We start from the raw sequence: 10,341 nt of genomic DNA, 5'->3' as shown, positions 1-10,341 counted from the left end.
CACTGAGGAGCAGGCTGGTAGGGAGTGGGTGGTAGGGCCGAGGGGCCCCTGGGGGTCTTCACCCATCTGCTTCCCTAGGATCCCAGCCAATGGCCCAGCCAGTAGGAGCACAGGAGAGGACCTAGGCTGGGGAACAGGCGCCTCTGGGGGTCTCAGGGGCTGGTGGGGCCAGGGTGCTGGACAGGAGGCCCAGTCGCAGCCGGGTCCTCAGGGGGCCGTGCTGGGCCCAGCCTCCCCCGCCTGGGCCCCAAGGCTTCGGGGCGGCAGCCCCTTGTGGCTGTAATACTCGACCACCTGGCGGGGCACCTCGGCCAGCACGCACTTGGCCAGCGCTGTGGGGGATGCCTGGGCGGGGAGCAAGCACCACCCTTAGGGCCTTGAGGTCCTCAACTCTCCCGGGCCAGGCCGAAAGTAGGTTCTCAGGACCACAGGAGCAACCACGGTGATGGTGGTCTCTGCTCAGGGGTCCCCACCCGCCCTCTGCTCTCTCCACACTGGCTGAGCCCCAAGGGTGCCCTGCAGCCTTCATGGGACATGGCTCACTGGGCCTCCAGGCCCTGTCCCTCTCCAGGACAGAGTCCAGACCCACTGGGGATGTGGAGGACAGAGGGCTGTGGCTAGATACTCACGTTCTTGAGCTCGCGGAAGGGCACGAACTGCACTATGTCTCGGAGCGCAGTCTCGCCGTGGGGGGCGCGCAGGATGCCATCGTCACCGTCCAGGACCTGCATGTCTGTGAAGTCTGCATTGCCCACACCCACAATGATGATGGACATCGGCAGGTGGGACGCCCGCACGATGGCCTCCCGAGTGTCTGCCATGTCGGTGACCACACCGTCCGTCAGGATCAGCAGGATGTAGTATTGCTGGGGACACACGAGCTGTGGGGGCCTGGTCCCTGGGGCCCCCACCAGCCACTCCCCAGGCCCACAGCAGCCCAGCTGTTGACTGAGCAGGGCTCAGACGCACCCCCAGCACAGCACTGGGTTTCAGGGTCCCTCACGGCCATTCTCCTGAGGCACCCTGGACACGTGGAATCCACCTTTCACCCCTGGGAACCCAGGCCCCCCGCCAGAGGATGACAGGGCCATGCTAGGAGGCAGCTTCTGCTGGTGCCCAGTCCCTGCTGTGAGAAGGCAGGGGGCACTGATTTCAGGTAAAAATCCATTTCCATTATCAGAAAAGCCCAGGGGCTGGGCGTAGTGGCCCATGTCCCTTATCCTAGCACTTGGGAGGCTGAGGCAGGAGGATCACCATGAGTTCCAGGTCAGCCTAAGCCACACAGCAAGACCTTGTCTCAAAAAAACAAAACAGACCACAAATAAAAAGGCCCAAATTACCCACAACCTTACTAAAAACTCGGACGACAAAAACCATAATAGAGAAGGAAGATCCACCCAGTTCTGGCCCTGGCAGCTGGACTGTGTGTGGGGCAGTGGCAGTATGAGCACAGGAAAGAAGAGACAAACGGGCCACACCACCTCTGCCTGCCAGCCCAGACCCTGGGCTCCACCCTGGTCTCGCTCCCTGCGCCCCACTGGCCACGTGAACCCTGGTGGGCACCTTCCCAAACATCTGGGACACTTGGCTTGTGGTCTCACAGCGATCCCTGACTCTGACTGCAGAAGGGGACCCGAGGAGATGGGGTGCAGGCGCCGACTGAGGTGCAGCAGGGCCCGATGTGTGTCCCAGGCTGGGCTGCGAGGTGAGGGCTGCTGAGGTCTGCTTCAGACACCCCCGGGACACAGCAGGAACACAGACTGCAGGTCCACACGCTGTGCGATGACAACAGGGGCTGAAGTACACTGTGGGTGTCGGGCGGGTACTTGGCAGCAGGGCCTCGTCCCATTCCCAAGGACAGGAAGAAAAAAATAAATACATAAATGTCCTGAGCCAAGTGTCTGTGCCATGCTTAGCTGACTGTCTGTCCCAGCTGTGTCCGGTTGTCCCCCAAGCCCCATGCAGTCACAGGTGGGACTTTGTGATGCTGGGATCAAGGGTGCAATGTTAGGGTTAAGGGAGAGAGTGCTGCCTGCCCTCAGGGTAGGGAGGCTGGGTAAGACAAAAGGGACAGAAAGGGGGCCAATGCTTGTCGCTTGCTGCCTTCTGCCTGCCCTACCATGCCACAGAAGGTTTCTCCTCTGCGATGCCCCTCTGCCACGCCACCTGCCTTGAGCCAGCTGGCTCTGGACTGAAAGCTCTACAAAGTGTGAGCCAAGTAACCCTCTCCCCCTTTAACTCTGGGTGCTGGGTATTTTATCAGTAACTGAGACAACACCCTTAATCTCAATCTGCATGTGAAGTTCAAGGGGACCACTCTCTTGAAGTGTTAAACTTGTGTGTGGTACTGTGCGCCAGGCACATAGCTCAGTGGCGCTGTGCCTGCCTGGCAAGTGCAAGGTCCTGAGTTTAATCCCTGGTACTGGGAAAAACAAAAAACAAAAAAAGTACTGTGCAATATTTAGCACAATACTTTTGCATAAATTCAAATATCCAAACAAATAAATACAAGGAGTGAGGAGACATTTCTGAAACTGGAGGTGTTTGCACAACAGGACGAATGTTCTCAATTAAGCACTAAGCTGTATCCCCAAAGCTTTCCGCTCTCTTATTTTCAGATGGGGTCTTGCGTGTTGACCAAACTAGCCTCAAACTTTCCATCTTCCTACCACAGCCTCCAGAGTAGCTGGGATTATCAGGTGTGTACCCCAATAGCTGGCTGCAATTGTATTTTTTTTTTCCTGTTCAGTGGGGGATTGAACCAGGGGCTTTTGCACTGAGCTGCACTCCAGCCTTTTTTTATTTTTTGAGACAGAGTCTTGCTAAGTTGGTAGTTGCCCAGATGGGGTCTGAACTTGTGATCCTCCTGCCTCAGCCTCCCAGAGTACTGGGGTTACAAGTGTGTGTCACCACACCTGGCTATAAATTTTAAACCATGTATATTTTAGCACACACAAAAAATAGTCAAGTCAAACATTAAAAAAAAATAGAAACAGAACAGTCACAAGACGCACAGAGAATTATAATACAAAAGTACAGGCTAGGGACACTGGTGGCCTCAGGAAAGACACCACAGGCCTCTGCACTGTCTTCATGACTTGGCCGTAGTCTGAAGCTACACTAAGATAGAAAGAATAAAAATGCTTTAACTCAGGAAACGCAGGTAGAAGGGCCAGCGGTGACCACACTGTCCTCACCACCCCTAGGAATTGTGGTTTGTTCGGAAGGAAAAGCTGGAAAAAAGTGGCCGGCAGCACAGGTGACATGAAAGACACACAGCAACAAACGACAACTATGCCAAGGAGATGTAGCGGCCGGGCCTCCTGTGGCCGGGGTCAGGGACAGATGACCAGGCGCAGGGCCCTTGAGATCCATTCAGATTGGACCAAATCGGACTGGACCAGACTGTGGGGCTGTCGGCAGAGTTCCTGCCTCCACGGCTGTGTCCCGCCTGCCCACCCTGGCCCGTGCTGACCCCAACCAGGCACCTACAGAGGCCTCCCCGGTGTGCTCCTCAGCCGCGGCCATGCGGGCCACCTTGGAGATGATGGGCGCCACATTGGTGGGCCCGTAGAGCTGGATTCGAGGCAGGCAGTTCTGGTAGGCCTCCACCACGCCCTGGATTCCTGCAGGGGGCAAGGGGTGAGCCAGGCCCTCCGCAACCCCCCAGGCCCGGCCCGGCTCCCACCTTCACACTCGTCGTCCTCGGGGTTGAAGTTGATGGCGAAGTCGTGGGACACCTGGGTGGGGACCAGAGGGACCCATGACTCCCACCCTGGAGAGGTCACCTCAGCCTCTGCGGCCTGGGGCAAGAGCTCCAGGAAGGGACGCCAAGGCGCAGGGAGGCTGCAGCGCGCAAGTCCAGCCTTCCTGAGGCTTCCAACCTGCACACTGTACTGGGATTCTCCTGCACCCCACGGGAACAGTTTGCCTCCAACCCCCAGTCCCAGGAGGTCAAGGATCACCCTCTACCCACCCTCCTTCCCATCAGGGAAGGGAACCAGGACCCTGAGGCCTGGCCCTGGGCTCTCCTACCTCATAGTTGGGAGGGATCCGGGCCCCAAACCCCAGGGCAGAAAACCTCTTGTCGCTGGAAGAGAGGTGGCACCGGTCACTCAGGAAACCCTGGCCTCCCCTTGGTGAGGGTGGGCAGATACTGGCCAGAGCCGGGAGACTGGGCCCAGGGATCATGGCCATGCCACACAGGAGAAGCTGAGGCACAGACCCAAGAAGACACTGGCCCTGTGCACAGCAGGAGGGGTGAAGCAGATGGATGGGCCTGTGCCCCGGGGTGGCCCCCGCAGCACCCTCATAGGATCCCAGGCTCCTGGGAGAGGTAGTGGGGCTGCGGTGACCCCTGGCGGGCACCCTGGGGAGCTTGACACCATCCTCAGCCCGCCAGCCTGTGAGCAGGCATCATCACGCCTGTATCCATGTCACACACCCAAAGCCCCCCTCAGACCAGCCTGCTCCCAGGCGGGCACCATCACCTGTCGTAGTCCTGGCAGACCTCACCCACTGCCACCAGCGCCCGCAGGTACTCGTTGGGCTGGTAGGGGTTGATGTGATGCAGGGAGCAGCTGTTCCGGGGGTCACCGTTGGAGGCCGTGAAGTCAATGGCCACCTGCAGGGGACCAGGGCTGCTGCCGCCCCACCCAGCACCCCTGCAGCGACCCCGGGAGGACACCTGCCCTGCGCTGGACCGTGCTGTGCCATCCCTGCCGGGCCCAGACACCCCATGCCACCCTGCAGCCAGGGGTCCCTTGCCCCTGACAGCAAGCTGTCACTGTCACTCTCCCTCAGGGCTGTGTTTCACCACCTCTGCCCCGACAGTGTCGCCTCTGGGGGCCCCCACTGTTCCCCACACTGCCGCACTAGGACGAGGACCCCATGAGGGATAAAGAGCAGCTTGGAACTTCGGGGCCCTGCTAGCTGTGCGGTGGGTTGGGGTGGCACTCACGGTGCAGTGGATCTGGCAGCCACCCATGATGTAATCCAGGAAGGAGTGAACCCTGTGGAGCTTCCAGGCAAGGGCGTGGGCAGGGCCGCGGCCAGGCCACCACCCAGCGTCACCTCTCCCCGCCTTCACGTCCTCTCTGCCCTCATTTTCTCACCCCTTCGAGGTCCCTCTGGTGGGGCCCTTGGGGGACCCGTGGTAGGGCCAGGCCTCACCTTCAGGTCTGACAGGACCACTATCCCCGAGTTCTTGTAGCTGCGCTTCTTCTGCTGGTACTTGGGGTTCACACAGTCCCATTGGGCCTGAGATGGGGCAGGCAGTGACGCCAGCCAGTGGCAGCGCCCAGCACCCTCCCCAGGGTCCCCAGAGGTCCCAGCCCTGCAGGAACCCAGCCCCCAGGGCCACCTGGCAGAGTGTAGGAGCCACCACTGTCTGACTACAGTCAGTGAGGGCTGGGCACCCAGGACCCTGCAGGCCTGGCCCAGGGCCAGGGCCAGGGAGGGTGGCCATCAGGGAGCCCCGATGACCAGTGACAGTGATGTGGGTCTGGCACGGTACCATAGTGTCCCCGCACCATTGTCACCATGTCTCCTCTCGTGTAACTGTGCCCAGACCGGGGGGACACAGTGCCTGGCTCACCTGACCCCGAGTGAAGGCCGCCTGCATCTCCGCGAAGGTGGTGGAGAAGGCGCCGATGAAGTCATGCTTCCCACGGGCATCATGGTCCCAGACCACCCTGGGGGGTCATCAGGGAGCCCCGATGACCAGTGACAGTGATGTGGGTCTGGCACGGTACCATAGTGTCCCCGCACCATTGTCACCATGTCTCCTCTCGTGTAACTGTGCCCAGACCGGGGGGACACAGTGCCTGGCTCACCTGACCCCGAGTGAAGGCCGCCTGCATCTCCGCGAAGGTGGTGGAGAAGGCGCCGATGAAGTCATGCTTCCCACGGGCATCATGGTCCCAGACCAGGCCCTGGGGGGGGGGGGCTCAGCTGCAGCTGAGCTGCAGGGTCTCTCCCTGCCCAGGACCCCACTGAGGCCCTGCTGTCCCACCTTCAGAGGCCGGGTCTCCTCACAGCTGCACAGGGAGCTCAGGGACAGCTTGAAGGGCTCCCAGACTGGGCTGAGGTTGTTCTTCACCACCTGGTGCCAGGAGAGGCGTCAGGGGCCCCAGTCCTAGGGACCAGGAGGCTGTGCCCCGCCTCGTGCTCAGGCAGGATAGGGCTGGGAACTGATCTTGAATGCCACGCCTATAGGAACCACCTCCTAACTTCTACTGAATTCCCAGTCCACCTGGACCCCTTTCCTCTTTAAATAGACTTTTTACTTAAATGAATTCTTCTCAAAAGGAAACTCGGTCTCCCCGCTGTAACTGAAATCCACCATCCCTGCAGGAAGTAGAAGGTAGCCCTAAAAATATCCATAGCGACACCACCATCGCCCTGAAGGATCCCAGCTGCAGCTGAGAGCCCAGGCCCCACCTGACCCTGCCTTCCCAGCCAGGCCGGCCTGGGTCCCTGTCTGTGTTCCCCCTGAAGCTCCATGGTAGATGGGTCAGGTCACCTCTGTGCGGTACACCAGCTGCTCACTGCCATCCTCGTTGGCCCGGAACAGCTCCAGGAAGGGGTCAGACTTGCTGAAGAGGTCCTGGGGGCAGAGAGGCCTCGATCCCTCCCCGCCCCACCACTGGCTGGGGATGCTCTGGCCAGTGCCTCTGCCTGCTGCTGTGTCTGGCCCATTGTCCCTGATATCCCTGGACACTCTGGCCCTGATGTTGGCCTCAACATCTCCAGGGGAGGCTGGAGACCCCCCACCCACCGTGAGGTGCCCAGCCCAGTCCAGGTCAGGTTCCTCAGTGGTTCCCACAGGGACCTGGGCTCCTGTGGCTGTCTCTCCATCATCAGACAGCTTGAGTTCCTGCCAGCAGCAATGTGGCTGGCTCATAATGGTGCAGGGATGACAGTGGTGACAGCGGGGCCTACACCCCGCTCAGCAGCATGGCCAGCAGCCACTAGGCTCCCCAGGCTCCCATACACTGGATCCCTCAGGTCCCCACCCAGTGTGCTGCAGGCTGCAGGCAGGAACCCAGGTGGGAGGGACTATAGTCCCTCACCCCCGACTCAGATGGCCTCACCTTGTCATCCAGGTTCCTGGCCTGGAAGGAAAGCTCCACGTAGCCATTGTTCCCAGAGATGTCCTCGGCAATCACCTGGTGGAGAGGCCCCTGCTAGGGTCTGGTTGGCCTGGCTGCACTCCCCACTTCCTGCCCGCCAGTGCCAGGGCCCTGGGAGAAGCACAGGAGGCGGCCACTCACCGTGATGGTGGACTTGCCGGCCTTCCTGCCCAGCTTCAGCAGCAGTGGGCGAGTCATCTTCTTCTGAGCTACAATCTGGAAGACACAGGCACAGACAGGGGTGGAGCAGGGGACTCCCAGGCCTGGGGACCACGGCCCCGCCCTTGGCACCCACACTACACCCTGCCTGCTCCCAGGCCCAGGCACCCTGAGAGTCCCCATCAGTAGGGAGGGACGAGTCCTGTGCCACCTACCAGGCAGGCAGTGCTGGCACGCACCGTGTACACACACAGGCCATGTGTCAGTGCGTTCAGCCCGATTCCCCCTGTGGCCTGGCCGAGGACTTGAACGGGCAGCCGGCCCTTAACCCCCACTGTCCCCCATGAGTGTGAAACAGACGGATGAGAGCTGCTCCCTCCTCCAGGCACCCAGGAGAGCCAGAGGGCTATGTGAACATGCTGCTGGTGAAGAGGAAGCCCATGGAGGTGCGTATCCACACGTGCATCCTCATGCAAGTGTTCCTGCGTGTGTCTGCACGTGTGAGTGTGTCCTGCCTGACTGGTGTGCGGTTGCAGGTAACACTCTCTTGGGGCTGCAACCACCCTCGTCGCAGCCCCTTTGTGACATGGGGACAGCATCGGGCCGGCAGCGATGGAGATGAGTCACACGCAGCAGAGGGCTGCGGGGCTGCAGGCGCTGCTGAGGACGCACGGTGTGATTCACAGACCTGAGACTCAGGACACAGAATGAGGGGACAGGCATGCGGGAGCCGGACGTGTCAGGCGTGCCCGGCCATCCACATTCAGGGAGCCTGGGCCTGTGGTCTACACTGTGTGAAAAATTCCTCCATGAAGAGGGAAGGTTTCCGGGGGCTACCGGGTATGGGGGTCGGTGGGGGCAGAGGCGCGGCCCTCAGACAGCCACCCCATGCCCAGCCTCTGTGGCTGGGCGGAGAACTGGGCTGGGTTCTGCTGGTGCGTGTGTGTTTTGCACTGCATGGGCCCCCCGGCTCTGTCCTGCACACAGCGCTGATCTAGGAGGGAGCTGTAGGAGTGAAGGGAAAACTGCAGGACCGTGCACACTCCGTGAAGCCGGACCACTGACTGTGCTCCTTCAGGGGCTTCGCACGGAGCTGCAGCACCAGCCCTTCTTTGAAATTTTATTTTGAGAAAGGGTCTCACTAAATTGCCCAGGCTGGGCTTGAATTTACAAAGCTCCTGCCTCAGCCTCCTGAATGGCTGGACTTACAGAGGTCATGCAGATATCATGCCTGGCTGTTTCTTTCTTTTTTCGGTACCAGGGATCGAACTCAGGACCTTATGTTTTCGAGGCAGGCGGTGGAACCACTGAGCAAAATCCCCAGCATATATTTACTTGTGTGAAAATCTCTGAAAAAATTCACCAGGACCAGCAATAGGCTGCATGGGGTGGAAGAATTTGTCCCCCATCCCCTGAATTTGGAAACATATGAATGCATCACCTAGTTCCCAAGTATATGTATTTAAAACACTAATAAGGAAAGCCAGGCACAGTGGCTCATTCCTGTAATTCCTGCTACTGGAGAGGTAGAGGCAGGAGAATCTTGAGTTCAGGGCCAGCTTGGACTTAAACACCCCAAGCAACCGACCAACAAACAGAAGCAGCAGTCAGGACTTTCATGGGGGTGCTGTGGAGCTGGGCAGAGCCAGACCCTCATCCTCAGGGCCCCCACAGTGCCCACCTGCCCCAAAGTGCATTCCATTCCCCCCAGGAAGTCGTCCTCGTCACAGCCCAGGCTGCTGGGCCCATGGGTGTCGTACACCTCGAAGCGCAGCCGCCGCACCTCCTCAAAGTAGTAGTCGACCGTGAAGACCTTGGAGAACACAGGGTTCAGGCTGCTCCGCACCACCTCGGTTCTGTCCACCTGCAGGCCACACCTGTGAGCCACAGGGAGGGGACCCCCGGCCCTCAGCCTCCCTTGGGGGTCACCCTGTGACCTCAGCACCCCCAAACAGAGGCACATGGTGCTGGCTATGACGGCAGCAGCTCAGCACCTCTCACACCCCGGGCACTTGCTTGGCTTGGTTATACACAGGCAAACTGAGGTAGTGTGGAATCCAGTCTCTGTCCAGGGCTGGGCCGTCCTGAAGGAGGCCATTCCCCACTTCCCAGCTGGGCAAGATGGGGCTGTGGTGCAGGTGCTCCCCCTTGTGGCCCCCGCTCTTCCTCTTCCCAGGATTGGCACCTGGCCCCAGCCTCCTACTAGGGCCCCCAGAGCCCCACAGACACCTGCACTCCAATCCTAGGTTCTGCAGGGGATCTAGGGGCACCTGCCCCTGGGGACGCTGGGGTCAGGGCCCCTGCCTGGAGATTGGTAACGGACAGATGCTCAGCCTGCTGGGTGCCCAGAGGTTCGCAGGAGCAGGCACCCCCTGTAGGGAATCCTGCCTGTCCCTCCTCTCAGTCAGGGTTCTGCCACAGCTCCCAGGTGCCCTGTCTGTCCCACAGTGGGCACTCCCTGTGTCCCCTGCCCCACAGCTGCAGGGAGAGGGCCCAGCCTGGTGAAGCACCGGTCCTGTGACCGAGTTCCCCCAGCTGCAGTCCCATGGAGGGGCTTCGAGTGTCTCTCTCACCAGCCCACTGTCTCTGGCTTTGGATGGCCTGAGTGCTGGACACTCTCTGGAGCCCCCAGGTGGGCACACCTTGCTCTGGCAGACACCATCCAGACAGGTCCCTGGACTCCTACTGCCTTGGGCAGCTCGGGACCACAGGGAGGCGCAGGGATAGCTGGGTTACCAGAACAGGTCCCCACCTGTGCCCGAACCAACCGCGAGCTCTGGTCCCCTGGCCCCCAGGTCCGCCGAGTGTCCCGGGACCCCAGCCCACCCCAACACCCAACATCCAGCCCCATCCCCGTCCACGCCCTGTTCCTGCCCTGGTCCCTTAGCCCGCCCCAGCCCTGTCTCCATGCCTTTCCCTGTCGTCCAGTCCCTGTGCCCCTGCCCACCTGCGCCCACCGGCCCTGAGCCGGCTGCAGAAGCACCACGCTGGGATCCGACTTGGTCAGCGGGTCGCGGTCCAGCAGGTGCCGGCAGCTGAGCCGCAGCTC

The 10,341-nt window shown here is 60.6% G+C and overlaps 2 protein-coding genes across 4 annotated transcripts in view; both read right to left on the bottom strand.

Moving 5' to 3' along the window:
• Nucleotides 1–6: 6 nt before the first annotated feature.
• LOC117283917 (copine-7) lies at nt 7–5,685 on the bottom strand. Of its 3 annotated transcripts, XM_033757958.1 has the most exons (9): nt 5,597–5,685; nt 5,173–5,259; nt 4,961–5,020; nt 4,491–4,624; nt 4,036–4,090; nt 3,689–3,740; nt 3,493–3,626; nt 630–866; nt 7–345 (listed from the first exon to the last, which is right to left on the bottom strand). In XM_033757958.1, exons 1-9 carry the CDS (start codon nt 5,621–5,623, stop codon nt 208–210), a joined length of 924 nt encoding a protein of 307 aa, XP_033613849.1. In that variant the 5' UTR covers nt 5,624–5,685; the 3' UTR covers nt 7–207. The 3 variants fall into 3 exon arrangements, with proteins under 3 accessions (XP_033613849.1, XP_033613847.1, XP_033613848.1); XM_033757956.1 differs by lacking the exon at nt 7–345 and having other exon boundaries at nt 796–1,851; XM_033757957.1 differs by lacking the exons at nt 7–345; nt 5,597–5,685 and having other exon boundaries at nt 796–1,851; nt 4,961–5,012; nt 5,173–5,253.
• A 30-nt stretch (nt 5,686–5,715) lies between these two features.
• Nucleotides 5,716–10,341, bottom strand: part of LOC104864593 (copine-7) — a 7,683-nt gene continuing 3,057 nt past the window's right edge. The window contains exons 3-9 of the mRNA XM_033757922.1: nt 10,240–10,338; nt 8,974–9,156; nt 7,275–7,349; nt 7,095–7,169; nt 6,524–6,607; nt 6,014–6,103; nt 5,716–5,933 (exon numbers count right to left, since the gene is read on the bottom strand). Coding sequence (XP_033613813.1) covers nt 5,775–5,933; nt 6,014–6,103; nt 6,524–6,607; nt 7,095–7,169; nt 7,275–7,349; nt 8,974–9,156; nt 10,240–10,338 — 765 coding nt within the window. The 3' untranslated portion in view covers nt 5,716–5,774. The remainder of the gene's footprint in view (nt 5,934–6,013; nt 6,104–6,523; nt 6,608–7,094; nt 7,170–7,274; nt 7,350–8,973; nt 9,157–10,239; nt 10,339–10,341) is intronic.

The sequence above is a fragment of the Fukomys damarensis genome, unplaced genomic scaffold (genome assembly GCF_012274545.1).
Source record: "Fukomys damarensis isolate Sample0158 unplaced genomic scaffold, DMR_v1.0_HiC HiC_scaffold_32, whole genome shotgun sequence".
Classification (NCBI taxonomy): domain Eukaryota; kingdom Metazoa; phylum Chordata; class Mammalia; order Rodentia; family Bathyergidae; genus Fukomys; species Fukomys damarensis.
This window is presented reverse-complemented; position numbering and strand designations above follow the sequence as displayed.

Coding starts and splice junctions, on each gene's coding strand:
- LOC117283917 (XM_033757956.1), bottom strand. CDS start 5,623: ATGCAGGCGGCCTTCACTCGGGGTCAG. Junction 5,260..5,596: donor CGGCCTTCACTCGGGGTCAG/GTGAGCCAGGCA, acceptor GCCCCATCTCAG/GCCCAATGGGACTGTGTGAA. Junction 5,021..5,172: donor TGGTCCTGTCAGACCTGAAG/GTGAGGCCTGGC, acceptor CTTGCCTGGAAG/CTCCACAGGGTTCACTCCTT.